This window comes from Megalobrama amblycephala, linkage group LG16 (assembly GCF_018812025.1).
Source record: "Megalobrama amblycephala isolate DHTTF-2021 linkage group LG16, ASM1881202v1, whole genome shotgun sequence".
NCBI lineage: Eukaryota > Metazoa > Chordata > Actinopteri > Cypriniformes > Xenocyprididae > Megalobrama > Megalobrama amblycephala.
The window spans coordinates 13,310,958-13,338,187 of record NC_063059.1 but is presented as its reverse complement, the minus strand read 5'-3'; the positions used below and the strand labels follow the sequence as shown (position 1 = coordinate 13,338,187).

At 34.8% G+C, this 27,230-nt stretch overlaps 1 protein-coding gene across 5 annotated transcripts in view; it reads right to left on the bottom strand.

Moving 5' to 3' along the window:
- The window catches only part of gdpd5b (glycerophosphodiester phosphodiesterase domain containing 5b), a 65,588-nt gene that overhangs the window by 3,617 nt on the left and 34,741 nt on the right, over nucleotides 1–27,230 (bottom strand). For 3 of the 5 annotated variants that reach the window (XR_007180261.1, XM_048159859.1, XM_048159858.1), the window contains 14 exons: nucleotides 24,182–24,285; nucleotides 19,388–19,481; nucleotides 19,120–19,179; nucleotides 18,759–18,857; nucleotides 17,254–17,347; nucleotides 15,867–16,012; nucleotides 13,876–13,958; nucleotides 12,641–12,791; nucleotides 11,709–11,930; nucleotides 8,261–8,418; nucleotides 7,755–7,902; nucleotides 7,322–7,404; nucleotides 4,513–4,527; nucleotides 2,396–2,508 (listed from right to left, as the gene is read on the bottom strand). Coding sequence is in view for 3 of the 5 variants with exons in the window: in XM_048159859.1 (XP_048015816.1) it covers nucleotides 2,396–2,508; nucleotides 4,513–4,527; nucleotides 7,322–7,404; nucleotides 7,755–7,902; nucleotides 8,261–8,418; nucleotides 11,709–11,930; nucleotides 12,641–12,791; nucleotides 13,876–13,958; nucleotides 15,867–16,012; nucleotides 17,254–17,347; nucleotides 18,759–18,857; nucleotides 19,120–19,179; nucleotides 19,388–19,481; nucleotides 24,182–24,285 (1,570 nt within the window). In the remaining 2 variants the exon portion in view is untranslated. The remainder of the gene's footprint in view (nucleotides 1–2,395; nucleotides 2,509–4,512; nucleotides 4,528–7,321; nucleotides 7,405–7,754; nucleotides 7,903–8,260; nucleotides 8,419–11,708; nucleotides 11,931–12,640; nucleotides 12,792–13,875; nucleotides 13,959–15,866; nucleotides 16,013–17,253; nucleotides 17,348–18,758; nucleotides 18,858–19,119; nucleotides 19,180–19,387; nucleotides 19,482–24,181; nucleotides 24,286–27,230) is intronic. The other 2 variants (XR_007180262.1, XM_048159860.1) reach the window with 1 other exon arrangement.

Genomic DNA, 27,230 nt, shown 5'->3' with positions numbered 1-27,230 from the left:
TGACACAGTTTAACTCTGAGATCTTGTCATATTTTATTACCATTTTTTTTTTTAACTATAGTGAATAAACTGTAATAATGAATGAAATGTTCAAGGTGTCTGAATACATTTTGGTTTGACTGTATATAATAATTAATATATTAATTAAAATAATATAATAACAAATACCATTTTGCAATATCAAGCAGAATAACAGACTGTTTTTAAACCGCTAAAATAACTGGAAGTGGATGACACTGGAAGCCTCGCACATTCAAATTACAAATGGCCAATCCTATGTTAAAAATAAGGTTATATAGCAGACTACTTCCATAAAATGCATATAATTATCAGTTGTCACTCTATATCTCCCAATAATATATCTAAATAAGTTAAGCATTTAAATATTGATTTTTTTTTAATCAAAGTTCTGTAGTTTTTATTATTGGAGGCAAAACATATGCAATGCGATATGATGACAGATGTACAAATAAGCATTCTTCAAAATCCTGGTGTATTTGATACCCACAAGTATGGATAATAAAGTAAACCCAAGTTGCTTCAGTTCAGTAAGCGTTCATCTTGAAATATTACTAACAATTTGAAAGTCATTTTTATGTTTACTTTATAAAAATCAGTAAAGATTTGACAGCTAAAAGACACATGTACCACAACTTGAAGGGGGATGTTTTTAGAAATATGCTATAAGGCTTTTTACTTGCTGAAAATAATATAAACTCTATATACTTGTAAACTAAATGTTTATATCAGAAGACAGAAGGCCTATAGTAGATTGTGTACAGTTTTTCAGCAAAGTTTTGATCATGCTGATAATTTGTGACCCTGGACCACAAAACCAGTCATAAGTCGCACGGGTATATTTGTAGCAATAGCCAACAATACATTGTATGGGTCAAAATTATCGATTTTTGATTAGAATTATCATTAGGATATTAAGTAAAGATCATGTTTCATGAAGATATTTTGTAAATTTCCATAAATATATAAAAATGTATTTTTGTATGTGGATATGTGTTGTTAAGGACTTCATTTAGACAAATTTAAAGGTGATTTTCTCAATATTTAGATTTTTTTGCACCCTCAGATTTCAGATTTTCAAATAGTTGTATGTCTGCCAAATATTGTCCAATCCTAACAAAGCTTATTTATTCAGCTTTCAGATGATGTATGAATCTCAATTTCAAAAAATTTGAGCCTTATGACTGGTTTTGTGGTCCAGGGTCACTTTTAGAGGCCTTATCAAATAACAGCAGCCTTTATAGTGTAAATGGAAACATAAAAGGGAAAGGGATCTTGTGTCGCTCTGAAGGAGATTGTTTTGTGATAATGACTGTTGGCTGTACCTTACTCCACATGTTACACAGCTACTTATCAAATAAATACCTGGACATTATCCTGCCATCTATAATATTGTATATTAGCTTAAAGCTATACTTCAATACTACAATTCTTATTTACTGTGTTGGGGGTAATGCATTACAAGGAGCACGAGTTATGTAATCAGATTACTTTTTTCAAGTAACTACTAATGTAATGCATTACTTTTAAATTTACAACAGAGTTACTTTTTCAAATAAGTAGCGCAAGTTTGTTTTCCCATTTAGTGACTGAGGCCTCTCCTGTTATCATGTATATGTTTAAAAAAAATAGTACCTAATTTGTTGACAGATTTGATTATGACAAATATACGATTGTGACTTGTTTGTGTTGTGTTGTGTGTTGTTTTAAACTTTCTTCTCCTGCATCCTAATCTCCTGCAATTCATAATGGCAGCACAGCTGAAAGGTTTGTTTGAGCTGCACCCTTTACTGTACAGACATACATTTGCATTTCCTTCCGCCTTAGGCTTATTCATTTGGTGTGAAAGGGCACAATACTGTAACGCATTACTTTTAAAAGTAACTTTTCCCAACACAGTTTATTTATATATTTTTAATCTGCAATTCAATTAACTTTATATATGGACCAGTTAACTAACATATTTAACAAAAATGTAACTCCAGTTTTAAGTTCTTTCTCAATCAGCTCTTTGGATTCTCTTCTGGTTTGGCAGTCCTCTGGCAACGTTATAGTTTTCTTGCTGTAACTTGGGACAAATCGTGTGTTTCTAGCCATTTACCAAATGTTTTACTCACTATATATTATAATGAATACTGAATTTCTTCATTTTGAGTCACAAAATGGCGCTAATTAGTGGTATGAAAAGCGAAACATTATGGGGTAACAAATGAGACCTAAATATAGCAATAGTATTTTGTCATGGTAGTTTAGCAGTCATTATACAAATAATTGATTGACCAATCAGAATCAAATACTTCAGAGTGCCACGTAATAAGCTCTTTCTCTCACACACAGTAAGAGAAATGCCAACAGGAGGTGGTTTGGTGGCTCTTACCAGAGAAGATGAGCTTCTCCTTCATGATGTTGACATCTCTGCTGGATCTCCTGACAGCTGCGCTCAGCATGATCTGCTCTGGGTTGTAGCTACGCATCCCACTCATTCTCCACCTGTGATCACGTGCACACACAAACACACATATACACAAACTGACCTTAGTGACCACATCCAAACAGAGAACTGCTGATTCCTTTTTGGTTTATAATCCCAGTGTTAACAATCAAATTAACTCATGAATCTCACAGTGATTTATTAAAGGGTTAGTTCACCTAAAAATGAAAATGTCGTCATTAATTACTCACGTCATGTCGTTCCACACCCATAAGACCTTCGTTCATTTTCGGAACACAAATTAAGTTATTTTTGATTAAATCTGATGACTCAGTGAGGCCTCCATTGAAAGCGATGGTACTTCCTCTCTCAAGATCCCGAAAGGTACTAAAACATATTTAAATCAGTTCATGTGAGTTCAGTGGTTCAATCTTAATATTATAAAGCAACGAGAATATTTTCTGTGCAACAAAAAAACAAAATAAGGACTTTTTAACAATAACTAGTGATGGCCGATTTCAAAACACTGCTTCATTAAGCAGAAAAATATTCTCGTCACTTTAATGATATTAATATTGAACCACTGTACTCACACTAACTGATTTAAATATGTTTTTAGTACCTTTCTGGATCTTGAGAGACAAAATGGCATTGCTGGCGATGCAGGCCTCACAGAGCCATTGGATTTCAACAAAAATATCTTAATTTGTGTTCTGAAGATGAACGAAGGTCTTACGGGTGTGGAACGGCATGAGGGTGAGTAATTAATGACAGAATTTTCATTTTTGGGTGAACTAACCCTTTAATCTAATTGGTAGACTCTAAGATATAAAATACATTGTATTTATATTACCATTCAAAGGTTTGGGGTCAGTAAAAATGAATGCTTTTATTCAGCAATGATGCATTAAATTGATCAAAAGTAACAGTAAAGCCATTGATAATGTCATAAAGACTTCTATTTCAAAGAATCCTCAAAAAAAAAAAAGTATCATGGTTTTCACAAAAATATTTAGTTGTTTTCAACACTGATAATAATAAGAAATCTTTCTTGAGCACCAAATCAGCATATTGGAATGATTTCTGAAGGATCATGTGACTGAAGTAATGATGCTAAAAATTCAGCTTTGCCATCACAGGAATAAATTACATTTTATATATATATATATATATATATATATATATATATATATATATATATATATATATATATATATATATATATATATATAAAAATAGAAACAGGTCTTTTAAACAGTAATAACATTGAACAATATTACTATTTCTATTGTATGTTTAATCAAATCAATGCAGCCCTGGTGAGAAGAAGAGACTTCAAAAACATTTTAAAAAATCTTACCGACCCCCAAAATATTTGAACGTAAGTATATAAATAATTTACTAAACTCTTACTAAAGACTTAGATTTACATATGAACCAAAACAAGTCTGTTAATCTACAGTTATATTGACCATCTGTTCAAATTACCCAAAATACAAAGTATGTTTTTCCCCCCGATTATCTGACACCATCTGGCAAAACTGACATTTTGGAGTGTTGTTGGCTCAAAACAAGACCGTCTGCTTTAAACCATATGACTGTTAAGAAAGCACTCAAATTAAGCCTATAGATAACCTTAAAATATAAATGCAATTTTTTTTTTAAATACTTCTCTGCAACAGCAGAAAATGACTCTCTTGCAGAAACAAAAGCAGCTATATGTAACTTGTGATTGTTGCTCATTCCGTACTCATCCACTAGGGGGTGGCAGAGTATCACAGCAAAATCCTAAAGGATACTCCCTGTTAGTGAACCTTCATTCAAGTGATTCCATATAATAAAACTGAATTACATATTAATTATATGTTAAGTGATAAGCAGTGATTTTAAAGTGTAATCATGTTGGCTGTGGTTTAGTGAGAAGAGTTAGTAATAGCATTGACAAAATACAGGTAAAACAAAAGATACAGGCAGATAGATTGAAACAGGGTTATATAGAGAAAGAAGGGCAAGAAAGGGAGATATACACTGGCAGCATGGGCCAACAGTGCTGACCCAATTACCTGATTATGTGATAGCTGAGAGATGCCAGAATGCAGCAGAGAAGAGGAGCATGCACATCAGGCAGAGAGCAAGAAGAAGAGGAGGAGAGGTGGAAGAAAGGGTACAAGAGTAAAAGAAAGGGAGAGAATCAAGAGGTCAGTTCAGAAAAGCAGATGTCTTTATGGCAAGCGCAGCAAACGTAGAGGATCCAGAGCCCCACAAAACTTTGAGTTGTCATTTTGCACATTTAACCATTGATGCTGATCTCAAACATTAAACATTATAATGAAAGATAACTGGTGAGTATGCAAAACATCCAATACATCATCAATGCAAACACATTTTCTTCTTATCATTCCCTCCTTCACTCTAATCATGGTTTAAAATACAGTGATCTCCACTAATATTGGCACCTTTAGTAAATATGAGCTAAGGCGGATGTGAAAATAAATCTGCATTGTTTATACTTTTGATCTTTCATTCAAAAAATTCTAAACTTTCATTTAAGTACAACAATTGAAAGTGGGGGGTAAATCTTATTATGAAATAAATGTTTTTCTCCAATACATGTTGGCCACAATTATTGGCACCCTAGAATTTTTTATGAGTAAAATATTTCTGAAGTATATTCCCATTCATATTTACATTTTTAGCACACTAGGGTGATCATGAACATGAAATTGTCCAGCCATGACTTCCTGTTCCACAGGAGTATAAACATGAGGAAACACATAGGCCAAATTCCCTTAAACATTCATCACAATGAGGAAAACCAAACAATATAGTTCTGATGTGCAGCAAAAGATTGTTGAGCTTCACAAAATAGAAAGTGGCTGTAAGAAAATAGCTAAAGCATTGAAAATCCCCATTTCCACCATCAGGGCAATAATTAAGAAGTTCCAATCAACTAAAGATGTTACAAATCTGCCTGGAAGAGGACGAGTGTCTAAATCGTCTTAATGCACACTGAGGAGGAAAGTTTGAGTGGACAAAGACTCTCCAAGGATCACAGCTGGAGAATTGCAGAGATTAGTTGAGTCTTGAGTCTCAGAAAGCCTAAAAAAAATGATCAAACAGCACCTACATCCCCACAAGCTGTTTGAGAGGGTTTCAAGAAAAATCCTCTGCTCTCATCCAGAAACAATCTCCAGCATATTCAGTTGTCAGACAAGACTGGATCTTCAAATGGGACTGGCTTCTATGGTCAGACGAAACTAAAAAAAAGACCTTTTTGGCAGCAAACCCACCAGATGGGTTTGGTGCACACATGGATAAAAAGTACCCCATGCCCACGGTTAAATATACTGCTGGATCTTTAATATTGTGAGCCTGTTTTTCTGCTGGAAGTCCTGGACATCTTGTTCAGATACATGGTATCATGGATTCTATCAAATACCAACAGATAAAAAAAATCAAAACCTAACTGTTTCTGCTAGAAATCCAACAATGGGCCATGGTTGGATCTTCCATCAGGACAATGATCCAAAACAAACATCAAAACCAGCACAAAAATGTGTCACTGAGCACAAAATGAAGCTTCTGACATGGCCATCTCAGTCCCCTGACCTGAACCCTAAAGAAAATGAGTGGAGTGAACTGAAGAGAAGAACCACCAACATGGAGCTGGGATCTTAAGGATCTGGAGAGATTCTGTATGGAGAAATGGTCTCTGATCTCTTGTCAGGTGTTCTCCAAACTCATCAGGCATTATAGAAGAAGACTCAGAGCTGTTATCTTGGCAAACGGACGTTGCAATAATTGGATGCCAATAATTGTGGCCAACATGAACTAGACAAAAACATTTATCTCATAATGAGCTTTTTTCCCCATTTTCAATTGTTTTACTTAAATGAAAGGTTAGAATTTTGTGAATTTTTTTAATGAAAGATCAAAAGGATAAACAGTGCAGATTTATTTTCACAGCTGCCTTTGCTCATATTTACTAAGAGTGCCAATATTAGTGGAGGGCACTGTCCATTAATATTTTGTTTTGTAAAGGTTGAACAATGTGAATTCTAGTAATAGGAAGCTGTATTTGATTACATCCGGTGAAACAATCAAAGCAAAGTGATGTAATGTGTGTGTACTAGAATTTACAATCTAGATGTTTAAAGAGTGACTTTAAACAACTTTAGCTTGCATTATTACAACATTCAAAGTCATATTTTCTTTTAGACCAAAACTGTACTGAGGGTGAATTTAAGCAGGAAAAAAGAAGCAAGTTCATCCAGAACATAAATTTGAAAATATCTCTTTAGTAGCAAAATATTTATATATAGGATACTCTAACTTTCTATAAACATTAACTTTTTTTTCATAACAATGTAGATGAGATTGAAAGGATTTCTTAAGAGATGAATATTTAATATTTCATTAAATTAAATTAATAAGTGTATGTATTGGAAAGATAGAAAGAAAGAAGAACTATAATAGCATTAACTAAAACTAAATCTAAATCTTTTTTAAAAATGGTTTTCGTTAGTTGGAATAAAGTTAAATAAAATAAAATATATATATAAACATCTGATACATTAAAACCTAAATGAAAATGAGAAATGTTGCCTTGACAACTAACTGAAATAAATTTAAGTTTAAGTACTAAAAGATAAATACAAACACACACACACACACACACACACACACACATACATATATATACACACACACACACACACACACACCCACCCACCCACCCACCCACATACACACATACAAATCACATATGTATATATGATTTCAAAAACCAAATCAATATATTAATAAATACTTTAACAGTATACATAATTCCTATAATCTACAGCATACCATGTCAAACAAATGGCCACTTACTTCTGGAATATAAATATTCCCAGAACTACAGCAAAGGAAATGAGATCAGTGGAGATCCATATCAAGCAGTACTCATCTGGAGTCTGGAAAGACACAAGTGCTAATGAGACACACACCACTAGATGGTGCAAGAGAATTGATAGAGATCATTCTTTCTTAAGAAACATATAAAACATGCTCTTGTGTATATTACAGCACATTGCATGGGATAATATTATCAATATATATTTTATACAAAATATGCAATTAACTCCCTTCTAATATTTGCCATTTTAGCGATATGTTCTAGTAAAAAAAAAAAAAAAAAAAAAAAATTAATTTAATGAAGCAGTATGCATTTATTTTGAATAAAGGCCAAAGCAATAGATGTTAACCAATAATATTTCTTAGCCATTGCCTAATGAAAAATGTACAAGCAGATGAGGGTTTGTACCATGAGCCAGAGCGGATAGTGCACCTTCCTCAGCACCTGCGGGGCTTCAGAGGAGACAGATGGAACCCCACTGCACCACAGCAGAGAATACAGCCATGGCTCGTTCACCGTATACAGAGTCAGACTGATGTTGTTCTCATTATACAGCCTATTCAAATAAACACACAGATATAGGACTAGCTTTTGCACACTTGACTAGTGGGGACTAAAAGCCTATTCACACCAAGTACAACAATTTTTTGTCAATCTCTTATTTTGTTGATGCTATGGCTTTTTATGTTGAATTTAGATGTGAGCCACAAGCTTACAAGCTAAATTGTGGCCTATAATGGGAACACTGTCTATAATATAGCTTGAGTTTGGCTGAACAACTGCAGGTTTTTGCATTTCTGTTACATTACACTTGTGCAGCAGAAACTGCAGCCTTTGTTCCCAAACTGTCCCTTATCGTATAATGTGGATGTTTTAAGTGAGACCAGGTGTTTGTAAGTAGGGCAGAGGCGTACTGGATGTCCTGCACAGAGGCCTGGTTGTAGCGCAGCAGGACCCTGCTGATGCCTTTATGATGGAGTGTGTCGAGGGGCAGCTTCTGTACAGAGCTCTGCTGTAAACCCGGAGCAACCTGCCTCACCATCTCCCTGTTACTGTCCACTGTCCACATCACCTACACAAACATACACAAAACTGGTTAAATGTGAGAAGGGAATACAAACTATGTAATAATCATACTTTTAGATATTAAGTCTGACATATGAAATAATAGTCAGACAAATCTTATTTTAAAGGTGCCCTAGAATTAAAAATTGAATTTACCTTGGCATAGTTGAATAACAAGAGTTCAGTACATGGAAAAGACATACAGTGAGTCTCAAACTCCATTGTTTCCTCCTTATGTAAATCTCATTTGTTTAAACAACCTCTGAGGAACAGGCGAATCTCAACATAACACCGACTGTTACGTAACAGCAACTGTTGCTAATGTACTGTTAAATGTGGTTAAAGTTACCATTGTTTATTACTGTATTCACGGAGACAAGAGAGCCGTCGCTATTTTCATTTTTAAACACTTGCAGTCTGTATAATTCATAAACACAACTTCATTCTTTATAAATCTCTCCAACAGTGTGTAATGTTAGCTTTAGCCACGCAGTATAGCCTCAAACTCATTCAGAATCAAATGTAATACATCCAAATAAATACTATACTTACATGATCCGACGCATGCATGCAGTATGCATGACGAACACTTTGTAAAGATCCATTTTGAGGGTTATATTAGGTGTGTGAACTTTGTTTATGCACTGTTTAAGGCAAGTGCGAGCTCTGGGGGCGGAGAGCAAGCGATTTAAAGGGGCTGCAACCTGAATCGGCGCATTTCTAATTATGCCCCAAAATATGCAGTTACAAAAAAATTAATTTAAAAAAATCTATGGGGTATTTTGAGCTGAAACTTTACAGACACATTCAGGGGACACCTTAGACCTATATAACATCTTGTAAAAAAACATTCGATGGCACCTTTAAATGAAAAACATTTGCATATTTTTTTTTTGTGTGTGTGTGTGTGTTTTTTTTTTTTCTGTTGTTGTTGAGTATCACATTTAACCCAAAAAAAGGGCAAGATTATAAAGAGAAAAGGAATTACATCAGAAAATTAATTTATTGCTATTTTCCATCTTATTAGGACACAAATAATACAATTTCATAATTTTTAAAAAAAACATTACTTTTATTTTTGATTTTAATGTTTGTATCCCCCAGGATACGTCGCCCCTTTTGGGGGTATAAATTAATTGAAAAAAGAATGCTTGTTTGGCAATGCGTGTTACAACATTTTAGCCACATTTTTAAAACCTTTATTCTCTCATAACTTAAACTAAACATTCTTTGTAAAATTTTGTTAAACAATAAGTATAATGCCTATTTATAAATATATTTGCCTACTGTATCATATTCAATACGCAATTCAATTTCTAAGGCCTATATAATATCAACACGACCAAAACTGCTGAAAAACCTGTTGTACACAATCTATTTCATGCCTTCTGCCCTCTGATTGATAGTTCATAGTTTTTATTTTTATTAAAGTCTTTTTTGCTGTGAAATCTTTAATGGTTTTTATAAATTAAATGTAAGATGAATATTTACTGGTCTGAAGCAACTTGGGTTTACTTGATTATTCAATCATTTTTTAATTTAAAAAATTTAAAAAAATATATACAATTTGGTGCAGTTGCTGATGTTTTTAGGCCAAAAGGTTTGAATTTCTGATAGCTTGTAATTCAAGTCAATGAGATCTTTACAACAGTATAGCAGACTACATACAAAAAAAATGCATATAAATATCAGTTGTCACTCTATATTCCCCAGTAATATGTCTTAATAAGATGATATTTAAATGCTTAGTTTTATGATCAAAGCTATGTAGATTTTATTGTGTGGGGCAAAACATATAATGCAATGCAATACATTAAAGGTGCCGTAGAACATCTTTTTAAAAGATGTAATATAAGTCTAAGGTGTCCCCTGAATGTGTCTGTGAAGTTTCAGCTCAAAATACCCCATAGATTTTTTTTTAATTAATTTTTTTAACTGCCTATTTTGGGACATCATTAAATATGAGCCGATTTAGGCTGCGGCCCCTTTAATTCTCGTGCTCCCGCCCACGGAGCTCGCACTTGCCTTAAACAGTGCATAAACAAAGTTCACACATCTAATATAACCCTCAAAATGGATCTTTACAAAGTGTTTGTCATGCAGCATATCAGATCATGTAAGTATGGTATTTATTTGGATGTTTACATTTGATTCTGAATGAGTTTGATAGTGCTCCATGGCTAAAGCTAACATTACACACTGTTGGAGAGATTTATAAAGAATGAAGTTGTGTTTATGAACTATACAGACTGCAAGTGTTTAAAAATGAAAATAGCGACGACTCTCTTGTCTCCGTGAATACAGTAAGAAACAATGGTAACTTTAACCACATTTAACAGTACATTAGCAACATGCTAACAAAACATTTAGAAAGACAATTTACAAATATCACTAAAAATATCATGATATCATGAATCATGTCAGTTATTATTGCTCCATCTGCCATTTTTCACTATTGTTCTTGCTTGCTTACCTAGTCTGTTGATTCAGCTGTGCTCATCCAGACATCCTGCCCTTGTCTAATGCTTGAACATGAGCTGGCATATGCAAATATTGGGGGCGTACATATTAATGATCCCGACTGTTACGTAACAGTCGGTGTTATGTTGAGATTCGCCTGTTCGTCGTAGGTCTTTTAAACAAATGAGATTTATATAAGAAGGAGACTCACTGTATGTTATTTCCATGTACTAAACTCTTGTTATTTAACTATGCCAAGATAAATTCAATTTTTAATTCTAGGGCACCTTTAAAGACTGAGAGATGTACACATAAACGTTTCTCAAAAGCCTGATTTTATACATTTTAAGATTTTTAAAAAAAAAAGTATATATGGATAATCATCTTGAATCATCAGTGTTCATCTTAAAATATTACTAACAATATACAAGTTATTACTGTGTATGCTTTACACAGCAAAAAGACATGTACCACAACCTGAAGGTGGACGTTTTTACAATTATACTATAAAAGGCTTTTTACTTGCTGAAAAAAAGTATAAACTATCAATCAGATGACAGAAGGCATGTAGTACATTGTGTACAACATGTTTTTCAGTAATGTTTTGATCATGCTGATAATTTAGAGGCCTCAGTAATTTGATTATCAAATTTGATACAGTTAGGCTTTATAACCATATTGTAATTAATTTCACTCACAGCTAGGGGGCGCAACTATACAACCATTTAAAACAGGAACAAACATATCAAACAAAGGCATGTATGTCAACCCCAGGCCAAGGACAAAGGAGATTTCCAGTAGCATATCAAGCGTGAGTATCACTGCCTCAAGACTAACCTGCCGTTGTGGTATTCCTGACCTCAGAACAGTGTCCAGGGTGAGGTTGACCCAGTCGTGGTGGTGGGGGTGATTGTGCGGCGGTCTGCGCAGAGTGAATATGGCCGAGCTCTTGGATTTAGCCGCTAGTTTCAACATCTGCTCCAGGCTGCACACTGTCTGGTTCCCCACTGACCAGCGCTCGGATGTTGACATGTACTGCACAGTCCAGAAAGGATCATCCTGCGTTCAGTGAAATCAGTCAAGTTATATGCAGATATACACACTTATACATTCCTAATGTAAAAGATTACAATTTTTAAATAAGAAGGAAACAAGGAAATGTAGTCTAAATTATAAAGCTATGACACCATGCTTAATTTGCTAGATCTTAAAAGGGTACATCACATTAGACAGCAGTGAAGTCCACTTACTGTATAATTGGAGTAAAAGCCAAAATTTAGATTTACATAAACCTTGGAGTTAAACAGACCATTTTTGTTACTGTACCTTTAAGATTTCTAGATGCAAATACATCTGTTATAACTGGCTATCCGCTTTGCATGAAATGCAGTATAGTTATAATTCATTAGATTGGGCTGATTGCACAAAACTAACAGTTGTTGATGTATAAACTTGGGCAGAAATATACTAATGTGCTGACATCATAACTGTGATGTTCTAAATGATCCGTTTTGCAATATAATTTCCATTAATGGTCAAGAGAGAGGCTTTGCGTGAATATTAAAGTACTTCTACATAATAGACTGAACATTAAAGTACATCTACATAGACTGTTTTTTTTTATGTTCCCATTAAAATTTAAAAACACAGTGTTGCCATAAATAACTGCAAATTGCTAACACTACTACATCACTAAATTCAGCTGTATTGAAAGTGAAAAGTGACAAGTGAACATTGTTGACATTGTTTAGAGCCAAAATGGCCCATACCTTCAGAAACCACTGGCCAGCATTCAGTGAGCTAAGATCAGTCCAGTTGAAGAGTGAAGCATCATCATACTGTCTCTCAGGGAACACTCTCCTCACGTTTGTGGTTCTCCTCAAAGTCCGGTCTCTCATGAGGAATGGCACACCATCTAGACTACAGCCAAAGACAGAGTTACTCAGCAGCATGTGATTAGACAGCACTTAGATTGCAACTGAGGAAGTGCTTCCATTAGGGCTGAACCTGCCAGCACTGCCGGTAATATTCAATGATAAGATAGTGAATAAAAGTGGGGAGTGGACATACTGTACGCTGTGACTGGCAGAAGAACATCTGTATGGACTTATAGCAATAGTGCGGTTGTTGTACAACAGAAGTAGTATTATTGCAAACCATTACTCTTCATTTGGAAGATGCCTTTTTACACATGACAACCCACAAACTGAGGTTAAATGCCTTGCAGGAGCACAGTGGTTGGTGGTAGCTTGTGATTGAACCTTTGGATTACCGGTCAAGATATTTAACCTCTAAGCCACATCAATTTTAATATGGTTTTATACCAGTGCCACCAACTCTCAATGAAATTAAACCATATGAAATTAAACCGAATTTGTACATGGTTTGTCTTGGTTTGCATATTAAAAACACCATTTAGACATATAAAGAACATAAAAAAAATGTATTTTCACCACACACAATAATAAAAAAAAAAATTGCAGTGTTTTTAAAAATGAGGTCAAAATTATTTTTGTGGTAATCAACATTATGCCAGAGATTCTATCCATAGAGCTTCACTATACTGTCTAAAAGCTCGAGTGAAGACTCTCTTTACCCAAGATAAAATACAACACAACAGTTGGACAATTTCTGCTCCATTATCTAAAGATGTGTGTTACGCAGGCAGAGTAGATTATAGCTTCTTTATAAAGTCTTCCTGTCTGTACCAGTGTTCAATTACTATGCACTCTCTGGGTTAAGAGACGACACGACTCATGCCAACCTCTCATTATAGCAGTCTCGCACTGCCACACAAGGATTCACACTTTGAAACACACACTGTGGCCTTGTGCCTTTAGAGACACACACACACACACACACACACACACACACACACACACACACACACACACACACACACACACACACACATATATACATATACACACACGCGGCTCTGTATAATCTATTGATTGAACTGTACCAAGAGGAGGAGAACCAGACAGAATGAATGTATGAATACCTGATGGTCACATCCGCCTCCAACCCACTAACATTTCTCTGCAGAGCTCGGTTGAAGGATAGGAGAGTGTTCTCTGGAGCGAGCTGAACAAGAGGAAGAAGAAAAAGAAAAGAAACAAAACCTTTTTAAAAAAATTAAGATGTGAAAATTACAAAGAATAAAGTATTGCATACTTTGACCCTATGGAAGCAGGAATGGAAAGACCATTGTTTAACCAAAATGTGAGACTCTTCTCACCCTGTAGCTAAGCGATAGCTAAACCTCTTCCTTGTTATGTGGATATAAATCAATAACTCATCTCACAGAGGTTCATTGACTGCTTGAGGGCCAGACAGATGCACAATCTATGGCTCCTCTGTGGTTCATGCTTATGCAACGGCATGCAAGCAGCAACTTGAGATCATCTGCACACAGCGGGTCTAGATGTACTAGTACACGTGACAAATGCAGAATGAGGGTGAGTCGGTTCCTTTGAAGCACAAGAGAATGAGGAGAGGAATATATTAAGGATCGACAGGATCAGTATGCATGTGCCTTTGGAGAGCACTTGGTTATGACCCTCATCTTTGAATTCTGGCTTTTAAAGCCATGGTGGTCAATACCACACCTATGATCTTCAACCAGCACCCTCAATGTGTTTGCAACCCAAGTTTGGGTGTTTACAGCTGTAGCTAGAAATGGAAGAAGACAATTACTGTAAGTTCTTCCAAAGAAAATTGTTCACTAATAGGCTAGCAGAAATGTTACATAACACTGCTACTAGAAAAACGCTTATATAAGGATGCTGAAATGTTATTTTTAATTATCTTTCTCATTTATTTTTCTGTAGCCCTATACAGAAGCGGACCAGTTTTTCCCGGGAGAAATTAGGTAAATTTGTGTTTTTCACAGATGATTTCAATCAAAACCAAATAAACATCTGTCTGTTTTCTTACACAAACACCATAAAATTACTGAGAAAATTAAACACACACATATATACCCTACCTGTCAAAACTTTGGAAAAATTAGGATTTAAATTTTTATATTTTTGAAAGAAGTATCTTATGCTCACCAAGGCTGTATTTATTTGAAGAAAATACAGTAAAAATAGCAATATTGTGAAATATTATTACAATTTAAAAGAACTGTTTTTTTTATTTTAATATATTTAAAAATGTGATGGCAAGGCTGAATCTTCAGCAGCCATTACTTCTGTGTCACATGATCCTTCAGAAATCATTGTAATGTGCTCATTAGGTGTTCAATTATTGACAATTATAATTATCAATGTTATATTATTAATATAATATATAATTTATTTATTCTATTGCTGCTTTTCATTTTTGTGGAAACCATGATGCACTTTTCAGGATTCTTTGCTGAATAGAAAGTTCAAATGAACAGAATATATATGTTTATAATATATACTTTGTATAATATATGTTTTGTGACGTACACATATAGACAATAGACCAAAAAAAGTCCAATTCCAGCTGAATCAGTACATGAAATCATAGATGTCCTATATTCATACCTTCAGGTAGTTCATAAAACTAATCCTGTCCAAATACTGTATTTGACTACAAATGTACAACATTTGCATTTTTTTTCTGTGCCACTATACAACAGAAATAACATTCACACACATCAAAAGCGTATTTGACATTTCAGAGCACAATACACCAATGATACACATGAGTGTATTGAAAACCCTTCATAACCACCAAACCTTGAACAACGCCTACGCAGAGATTCTCAGTGGCTCTTACCAGAGTTATATTTAGCTATGACAAGCCAGGGAAAAGAAATATGAGAAAGATAAATGGAGAGAGAGAAAGAAAAAGAGAGGGAAAAATTGTGAGGGATGGAAAGACAGGAAAGAGATACAAGCATTGAGAGAGAGGAAGGGCTAAACTGCCTCCAGCAATCCTTGATGTAGCCTAAACTTGATGTAGCATCTAGGGAAGACAGGAAGTGCACAACACAATGTTGACAATTTGGCAGCTCACCATTGGAGCTCCTTGATGGCCGATGACGGCTGGTGCTGCTTTGAGACTCCCACGCTCCATAATGCAGGGTGAGGTGATTGACAGCGGAATGAAGTAGAGCGTGAGGAGAACACTCAGGTAGATGAGGAGAACCATCAACTGGAACCCTAGAGAACCAACAACTTAGTTACCTGAAATTATAACTATGGTACAGCTCCAAAAAGTTTTTGTAAAGTATAAGATGTCTATAAAATTACTTTTTTAATCAATTTAAACTGTGATCACGTGTTATGTCATCTTCTATGTGAATGCTTGAAAGTGAGCGGTCTCATTGTTCATAATGTGCTTTCTAACATCATTAGTGCTGCTGTAAGTAAATGTATGTTGACAGTTGAGGAGTGCTGATTCGTCATGATTTTCTTTAAATTGTTACTCAGCCATGACAGCAGCTGTCCTGAAGAAGACAACTAAGCGTAGAAGTTGAGGCTAAAATGTGCAATAGCTTCCCTTGCAGCAATGCTAAATATATAACGTTTTTGCGTTGCATTATGAATTGCATTCTGACATTTCTGAGCACATGATGTGTGGAATCGAGCTTGCACAGCTATTTTAATTTACATGCTTGTGTAAAGTATTTTTCAGGGGGAGAGAAGTTTTCTAAATCTTACAAATTAAGATTTTAAAATACATTACCATTCAAAAGTTTGGGGTCTTCCATTTTATAATAATTTTTATGTAACCAAGGACACACTTTCTATTCATCACAATATTCATTGGTTTCAAAATATTAATAAGAAATGTTTCCTTGAGTACTAAATCAGCATATTAGAATGATTTCTGAAGGATCATGTGACACTGAAGACTGGAGTATTGATGCTGAAAATTCAGCTTTGCCATCACAGGGATAAATTACAGTTTGAAATATATCTAAATAGAACAATGTTATTTTAAATTGTAATAATACTGACATAATTGCAGTTTTAATGTATTTTTGATCCAATCAGTGCAGCCTAGGTGAGCATGAAAGATTTCTTAAAAAAAAAAAAAAAAAACTCTCACCGACCCCAAACTTTTGAACTCAGTAGGCTCTGTGTACTGTATGCCCCTGAGGAATGAAGAAATTTAGTTCTGATTAACTAAATGAGATAAACCAGTTAAATCTGTGCTTAGTTGAATCAGATGAGCTTGGGTAAACAGAAATGAGGAATCAATAACAGTATTTTAATTTCCTCCCTAATGCTGTAACATGAAACACCAGCGCATTGAGCTAGTGGAGATATCAATGTGTCTGTGTGATGTATCGATAGGGATGGAGAATTCCTGTGTGTATCGCTTTAATAATTAACATCTGGTTAATCATGATGCCTAACTGAGAGCATGAACTTTGTGCGAAGTGGATTCGACTTACTGGTTTTCTCTGCTCGCGCCACTTGTCCAGCCACCAGCCAGGCCAAAGCGGTAACTGCAGCTAAAGCGCCGATGTGCAGGAAGGGACCAGTAGCCTGAACAAAAATGGAGACATTCATTTGTTCTAAATACACAAACATAAATAGAATAAGAGAAATGTCTAGAAAATTGAGGAACCTTAAATGTCTGTAGAAAAATCATTTTACAGAGAGATTGCACACAAAAGACAAACTTCTAACCTAAAGCATACACTACTGTTCAAAAGTTTGGGGTCAGTAAGATCTCTTATTCTCACCAAAGCTGCATTTATTTGATCAAAATTACAGCAAAAACAGTAATATTATGAAATATTATTACAATTTAAAAAAAAACTGTTTCTATTTTAATATATTTTAAACTGTAATTTATTTATTCCCATGATGGCAAAGCTGAATTTTCAGCATCATTACTCCAGAAATCACTTTACTCACATTACTCCAGAAATCACTTTAACATGCTTAATAAGGAACATTCTCCTTATTATTAGGGCTGTCATGCAATTAAAATTTTGTATGTAATTAATTACATGATGTGGCGATTTATTAATCTAATTTTAATTCATCATCAATTTTGGCAGGGAAATAACCCCCAAAAGATCATTTGAAGTCATTATTGTGTAAAGCATCAAATAGACACTGCAAAAAGTAGCTTCAGAAAGAAATATATTATTCAATTCAACATTTTTACACAGGAAATTTTGGACCATGAGGTTGAGTAAATGATGACTGAATTTTCATTTTTGGGTGAACAATACCTTTCATTTTTTAAATGAATATGGAAATATGAAATCATTTTTTTTTTTTTTTTTAATAAAATTAGACTCTAAATGAGAAACTAAAACTGCCAGTAGGTGGTGGTAAATGTCTGATTAATGATTAAATACTATAATATTTCAACGTATATATGTATATGTGTTTATATATATATATATATATATATATATATATATATGTGTTAGGGCTGTTGAATTAATGCGTTCATATTCATATTTGTCATCATTCAACTGTGATGTAATGTCAGATGAACTACATAGGTCTGGGACGGCCAAGTGCGTTAATTGCGTTAAAAAATTTAATACGTTTTTTTAATGCATTTAATTAATATAATTAACGTGTTAAATGGAGCCCTAATTATTATCAATGTTGAAAACAGCAGTGCTGCTTAATATTTTTGTTTCCTTTCTTCAGGATTTTTTGATGTATATAGAAAGCTCAAAAGAACAGCATTTATTTGAATGATAAATCTTTTGTAATGTTACAAATGTATTTTACTGTCACTTTTAATCAATTTAATGCATCCTTGCTAAATATGTGTTAATTTCTTTCTCTCCACAAAAAAAATAAAAAATAAAAATTGTAATGACCCCAAAATTTTGAGTGGAAGTCTAACTAGAAAAACATAAATAGAAACTTCATTGCTTTTCAGGACTGTGGGAACCCTGGAGATGAGACATTTAAACGAACATACCTGAAGAGAAATCCAAACTACATCCCATTCCTCTCCCCACATCTGAGTGACGGATATCACACCAATTATTGTAGAGAGCAAAGCTACTGTCACACCAATCTAGTGAAAAAAACACAGACCAGTTTATTCAGTGAAAAGTCATTTTACGCAATTCCACTTAATTTAACCAAACTATGCTTCCATTTGTGTTCCTAAACAAACGGGAAATACAACTTTTACTCTCCCAATGTGGCTAGAAAGCCTCGGGGCATAACAAGGTGTTTGTGACACTGTGTCAAGGATTAATTTGGTTTGTCTCACACAAACGGACTGGGTTTTCTATTTCTATTCTGGGAAAAACATTTCAGAGGTTGACGAGTACCTTGTGGAGCCAGTGAAGATTTAACTGCTGCCCGACAGCTATATGACACAGGGCTAAAATCTGGAACAAAAAAAGATATTACATTAACAAAAAACTGGGTGACAGCAACTGTTCAGATAAAGTGTTAACTGGGATATGGAGCTAAAACAATGCTGAATGTGACGTGCACACACGTGTGAGAGAGAGAGAGAGCGTTAGTGGTTTTGGAGAGGTTTCGGTATGTAAACCCACAATGCAGTATCAGCGCTACAGAGCAGTTACAACTCACCATTAAAAATGTTATATAGGTGAAGCCAGCTGCCGTGGTGGCCAATATGGGAATGGTTCCATCGCTCCATTCCCCTGAACGGTTATATAAAAACCTGTGGGAGCACAATACCGGAAAAACGTTAACAGTTGATTATTCAGCATTGGAATTCCTGGGACTTATGTCCTTCATAATGTTCAGACTGCTTTAAGGCCCAACCAAATAACCAAGCCCCTGAAAAACAAATAGAAGCTACTAATCTTTTGACAGGCTCCACATTTCTCTTGCTCGCTCTCATGAGAGCTCTGGATTATATAAGTATACTTTTACCAAAGAGGTGGATGAGAGAGGCATCTGTTTCACAAAAAGCATCATCTGCCTAGTGCGTATCTTTGAAACAAAGGGAGATAAAGCATATGAGACCATGGGGCACAGAATCAGGGTCAGAATTAGCTTCTTCAAAATATAGACACAACGGCTGTGATCAGAATTGAATACCAGCTTACGTTTACTCAATACTGTGTAGTATATCCTGCATATGCTTTTCCACAATATGTTTCAAACTGTAGAATGCTGTAGACATCTTCACATACATTTCTAATTCAGAGAGTCACAAATTTTACATCTTTTTTTCATTTTTTATTCATATAATGTTGTGGAAGAAATGGCAAATGTTATGCTGCGTTCACGCTATGTTGTAATTATTGTAAATAAAGCTCTGTATGCTTTCGAATTGCTCTCGAGGAACTGAAATGGTGCAAACACATCTTTAAACGAATATTAAAGGGTTAGTTCACCCAAAAATGAAAATTCTGTCATTTATTACTTACCCTCATGCCGTTCCACACCCGTAAGACCTTCGTTCATCTTCAGAACACAAATTAAGATATTTTAGTTGAAATCGGATGGCTCCGTGAGGCATCCATAGGGAGCAATGGACACTTCCTCTCTCAAGATCCATAAAGGTACTAAAAACATATTTAAATCGGTTCATGTGAGTACAGTGGTTCAATATTAATATTATAAAGCCACAAGAATATTTTTGGAGCGCCAAAAAAACAAAATATTTTGTAAGACTTATTTAGAGATGGCCGATTTCAAAACACTGCTTCATGAAGCATCGGAGCATAATGAATCAGTGTGTCGAATCATGATTCGGATCGCGTGTCAAACTGCCAACGGCTGAAATCACGTGACTTTGGCGCTCTGAACAGCTGATTCGACACACTGATTCATTTATGCTCCGAAGCTTCCTGAAGCAGTGTTTTGAAATCGGCCATCTCTAAATAAGTCGTTATTTAGTTTTTTTGGCGCTCCAAAAATATTCTCGTTGCTTTATAATATTAATATTGAACCACTGTACTCACATGAACTGATTTAAATATGTTTTTAGTACCTTTATGGATCTTGAGAGAGGAAGTGTCCATTGCGCCCTATGGATGCCTCACGGAGCCATCCGATTTCAACTAAAATATCTTAATTTGTGTTCTGAAGATTAAGGAAGGTCTTATGAGTGTGGAACGGCATGAGGGTGAGTAATAAATGACAGAATTTTCATTTTTGGGTGAACTAACCCTTTAAATAAAAATGGCAAATTTCACAAAAAAATCAAGTAAAATATGTTTTCCAGAAAAATATTAAGCAGCCCAATTGTTTTCAACATTGATAATATAAGAAATGTTTCTTGAGTATTAGAATGATTTCTGAAGGAATGGAGACTGGAGTAACGGCTGCTAAAAATTCAGCTTTGCCATTGCATTAAATATTTTTTACTATATCTTTGATCCAATAAATGTAGCCTTGGTGAGCATGAAAGACTTCTTTCAAAAACACACACAAAAAAAAACATACTACTGCAGCAATAGTAATGTGTTTATCTGAGCCTAGAATCAGAATGGAAAGTGGGTGGGCATGTCATACATCACCCTTCAGCACGGACTGGCTAAACTGCAGCTTGGTGGGCGGAGCCATATCTAGGGTTTGCTAGATGCATCCCCTGCCTAATCACGGATTCTCCATGCACAGTCCCTCGGGGCATTAACTAGAGGTCGTTGTGAATCAACCCTTTTTGTCCTCTACAGTAACATCAAGGACTCATGTCATGTACCTCCCATGAGACTGTGTGGGGAGAGGTGGAGGCCAAATAAAGGGAGGAGAGAAGTGACATTGAAAAGGAAAAGAAAACAGAAGACGAAAGATTTTTTAAAAAAGGAGATCAGGAGGATTATGAGAAAATGCCCTTGAGGGAATAAGCAAACAATGGCTTTTACAACCACATTGTTTTTAAATGTCCAGTTTTACGGAGTATGTGTTTTCTGGAAATTGGAAGATTATGTAATATTGTATGCAGCTTGTTCAAAATGCAGTGGCCAGGTTACTTATGAATACAGGAAGGAGAGACCATATGACTCCTGTTTTGGCAATTGGTTACCTGTCAAGCAGCGAACAGAATTCAAGGTGCTGACGTATGTTTTTAAAGCTCTTAACGGTTTGGCCCCAGTTTATAATTCAATGCTTATCAATACTTGCTGCTCCTCCAGATCTCTTGCTGCTTTTGGATATTCCAGTGTGAGGGTGATATAGTATTTAATTCTTTCTTTCTCTTTTTTTGTTAAGCACTTTGGTATACTTGCATTTTTTTAACTGCTTTATAAATAAATTTGATTTGACTGTAAAAATGTCAGAGCGTGATTAATTAGCTACACCATGACTGAATGTAAATGTGTTTTTGTGTGTTAAAGACCCCCTGTGGTGAAAATCAAGTTTTTAATGTTGTTTATATGTCTATGTAGTGTTTTTAATATACTTTAAGACAAACCATGTGCAAATTCTTGAGTCAGCACCATCGCTGAGTATTTTATGTTTGAAACTGCAGTAAACCAAAGACAGTCTAAAACCCGCGGTTTGAAATCGGTGATGTTTGTGACGTCACAGACTACCTTGTAACCAATCACAACAATGTGCCGGCAGGCTTTAACATATCATCAACTATGACTGCTCTGAAGCAAGAAAATCCCAGGTTATCCCAGTAAATTTTCTGTTGATATGAAAAATTGTGTAGATTTATCAATATAGTGAGTCTATTACGATGTTATGATGAACTATATGCCTGATGTTCTGAGTTCAAAGCGTTTGTAAGGATACTGATTGTTAGAAGACAGCTGTCTGACTCTGAGATGAAGAACAGGAACGGTGTGTGTAACATTAGCAACACATTATTAGCTGTTTGATAACGTAGTCAAGCAAAAGGCTATCTATAATAATTCATATTAATTAATGACAGAACCGTCGCAAGGGCTGTGCCAAGTGTGCGAGTGCATAGGGGCTCGAGCCAAAGTAAAGTGACAGCTGACTTGAAGTAAAGCCAATAAAGTTCATGTTTTTGTCCTTCGAAATATTTTAATACTATAAAACATAGCTAAAACAATATTGCTCTGAGTGTGTGCGTGAGACCGTGATTCGTGTGCATATGTCAGTCGGTGTGTCCTCACACGTCAAGTTCTGAGAGAGCTATTCAGTCCATTATAAATTCTGATTTTGGCCGCCTCTGGAATGGATCAAATCATAGATATTAGCCTACCTGATAAGTTCAAGTAAATACGCACTCATTCAAGGATGTGCATTTATTTCATGTACGGAGAAGGCACTGGCGCCTGCAGGATCTCATCTGAATGTTTTATTTAAAGTGGATTCAGACCGTTTTGCAAAGGCGTTTTACCAATTCATAATTTGAAACACAATTTAAGAGTCAGAAAATATGAGCAGTTCAGTTGCACAGCTGTTAAACTGAATATACGAAGCGAAGCAAGCTTTTTTCTTAAATATCCACAACACGAACAACAAATCTTGTATGCTTGTCACAACAGCAACAGTATACTCTGAGCTAATTTGCATATTCATTGATCCGTGTATATTAAATGAGGCAAGGGTGTAGAGTTACATTCAAGCTATTTTAAGGCATGAAGAAATTTTTTTCACTTGAATTTTTTTTTTTAAATATGTCATTTTGGTGATCAAAGATGAGTTTTAAGGGATAAAATAATTGACTACAGGGGGACTTTAATATTATACAGCATTATGCAGATATACTAAATTATACATCATGTAATATAATTAATTTTATATATAAATAAATATTATATATCATATAACAATATTATACAACATAAAAATCTTAAATTACTATATATGTATAATTTATTTCTATATTTTATGTAAACTGTATTTAGTACACAAAAATGAACAATACACAACAGGGAACACTGCACTTGGTCCTATACCCTATAATGCACTGCTCAACTTGCCCTTCCATTTAATGTTTGGAAAATTAACTGGAAATATTAGCAACCTCGATTCTCAGCATATGTATCTTGACAACATTTAATTGGAATGACAAAAGCTAACCGATTTTTACACAAACTTGCATTAAAAATACAAAATAACCACATTTATTTAAGATGATAATTAGCTGAATTAAATTGTGCAACCTGTATACAATGCGATATAGCACACTACTCTAATTCATTGCATAATGCATACTGTTTTCAATACTAAAAGTAGTACAATCAGTATACTGCACAGTATGTGCAATCAGCGATTCCATTCTGAATACTAGCCAGAAACAGTCCAGCCTATCTATTAAAATTGTAATCTGTTCCATCAGAGCCTTTTCCATTAACTCTGGATTACTTTAAGCATAGGATTATAACAAATTTGTTTTGGGAAAGCTCATGAGTTTCTTAGATATATCTCTGCAGAGAAACAGAGATTGTGGGAATGTTGATGAAAGTGTATGATTTTATAAGGCCTACTCACCAGTTAAACTCGCTGTAGTCATTGTGGGCCTCCCACCAGAAGTAAAACCACACCAGTAACAAGAAGAAAGTGCAGAAGAGAATGAGGGACCACAAACACTCCCACTGGAACAGAAAAACAAGTTTAAAACGGAGATTAAAATAAATCTGTTCCATAATATATGTCTATCAACATCAGTATTATTAAACAGTCACTATGAGAAACTGACAAAAGATAATCTCGAGACCTAGACGGAGAACAACTTTTATTTCAAAATACTGTCAACACTGTTTAAAAACTGAGTGAAATTTAATATAGAGTTCTCAAAATGCCCCAATAAGGACATGACTGCATACTCGTATGAAACGCAATTAATCTGAATAGAGCTGCTTCAATAGTGAGATCTGCCTTCATCACAGATTCATTAGTGAAACATTAGTTCTGCTCTCGGCAGGGTACAACAGAATTCAGATTTCACTTTCTCAACCAAGACATTAAGAGATGCATCAAATCATTGCAAATCTGCAATAATTTCCCCATACTTTACTCGCATACGTAAAAAACTATGCTTTCTCATCTGATGGTCTTCTCATCAATGTTTATTTAATAACTGGAAGTGACTTGTTAAACATCCCATACTGATTTGCTTTATAGATAAATTATAGACCGGAATGAAAATATCATTGATTTAGTATGATCTTTTAGTATCATGTTTCCCCTAGCCACACTGGTATATTTTCTCCAGTTTATATCTTCCAGTGGATAAAATTGGCATTTAGCATTTTACATGAGCATTTCTCAAACATACACAAACAAGTATTCAACAACACCTTCTTTGAGAGTTTCATTTCAGCATATCACAGGCACTTCCCACACATTTTTTACTTGTACATATACACACCCCTGGCACAGCCAACCTCTTGACAATAACCAATGTACTGTGAATAATGTCCGAACCTAAAAATATCACCATTTATTTGGCTCACAGAGTAATGTGTTGTCTACAGCACACAATATAATTGGTTTTGTGGATTAATGAAATTGCTAGTGTGCAATTACATAAACCATGAAAAACAAATAAAACATTCATTTATTCTGACATAAATTCTAATGCTTTAATGTTCGAATGGACAAATGTTACTATTTTCAAATCATTTCTTAATGGTTTTCCTCTTTAATCCACCCTGGTGATTCAGTGTCAGTTCTGTATATGGCAGACAACTTCTAATTCCTGCACATTATTTAGATTATTATTATTTTTCATTTTTTTGGGGGGAGGGGAATGAACTGAAAGAGAGCAAAAATACAGGTATCAACCACCCAGTATAATGAAAACGACAAAAATATACTTTTTAGAACAGCATGGCCAAATAAAAAAAATTAAATAAAATAAATAAATTTAAACCTGGTTACATAAAGAAATTCACTCTGTTCTCATAGCAAAATAAAGACAATGCACCATGACAGCACTTATTCCAATAATAAAAAAATAAAAAAATAATCAGCAGAAACACAAAGTACTCATACTGTCAATCTTCCTCCTCGTCACTACACAAAGAATGAAAAAAAGGTCTGCCATGAGGGAGCAGAGCAATGAAAACAGTTTTGAAATGTTCAGAAACGAATGATCCACTTGGTTCACAAAAAGCAGTAATCATGTATTAATTCCTAAGCCCCATCATCCAAAAACACCTAAATATAGATGGATAAAGAGGATTATGGGTAATTCTAAGCAAAAAAAATAAAAAAAATACACACAAATACATGCTGCTAAACCTGACATCACAGGCTGTCTGAACGCGCCAAATCAATAGCACACCATAAAACAGGTCAAATGTCAAAGGCGGTTTTGTTTTTCCAAATGATTTTTCCATAGAGTTTAAAAATGACACCAGACTGCAACAACGGAAATGTTTAACACTGACATGGTGGTGGCCTGTAGTTACAAAGGTACTCTGAGTTCAACATTATAATATACAATATGAAAAAATGATATTCATTTTAATTAGCTAAAGATTACATTAAAGTTATGTTTTTAAAGATTAACTTTAAGTGAGCATTAGATGACAGCAAAGGAAATCTACATATGAAAACAAGGAGAAATGAGCATGCACAATTACATATACAATACCAACCACGTTTTTTAAGCACAAGATTTATCATTTATTAAGTCACATCACTTTGAAAGATAGTTCAGCGTATGAATTGATAAACTCGGCTGTGTTTTTGGCACTGGTGTATTTGTAGCAGATTGCAATGACATCATCAGGGTCAATAAGCAACAAGCAGGAGACAACTCAACAGAAGGGATTCAGAGCAATGCTGGGCGGCAAATTGTGTTTAGTCTAAACAAGAATATCATCTTATCATTAAGCATCAAAAAGCTTATTTTCAAAAGTGCTTGTTTCATTCTGTCCCATTGATCTGAGATGGCAGTGCCACTCCACTACTTAGTATCAAAGTAAACTCTCATTTTTCCACTATTTCCTGGGGGGAGAGTTGAATTTTTATTGTGCAAGACAGTATCTACAACTGTCTGGACCTTGAATGTCTTATTGTTATAAGTTATGTCAGGCGCAGAAACACTTCTATGAACAAAATCAAAGTAACAATTCTCCTCAAAACGATCCCAGCAAAGCTTTGCATGGCACATTAGTTTTAATGCTGTAAAGTAAACGCCATGGACTATCGCTAATTGCTTAAGGTGGGGTGAAATGGCATGGTTACAGTGGTTGCCTTTAATTATCTTCATTAAGTTAAACAGGCTTATCTGATGCTGAAATATGGGCATAATAACAATTTCTCAGACTAAGATCTGCCAAGCACTGGCTGCAATTATGAAAATGAGCTTCTTTAGCATTTCCTGAGCAAAGAGCCATGCCAAGCTGAACCACTGCCCAAAAACATGACACATAGAAGCCTAAAAACAGAAAAAAAAAACTGATTTTCCTTGGAGCGCCTTGACTTTGATGCCCTGGAATCATATAATTTATTCATCCAGTATTTTCCACACACATCTGCTCCCTTGAGGCACCAACTGTAGTTCAAAATCCTACTGACTGCTAAATAT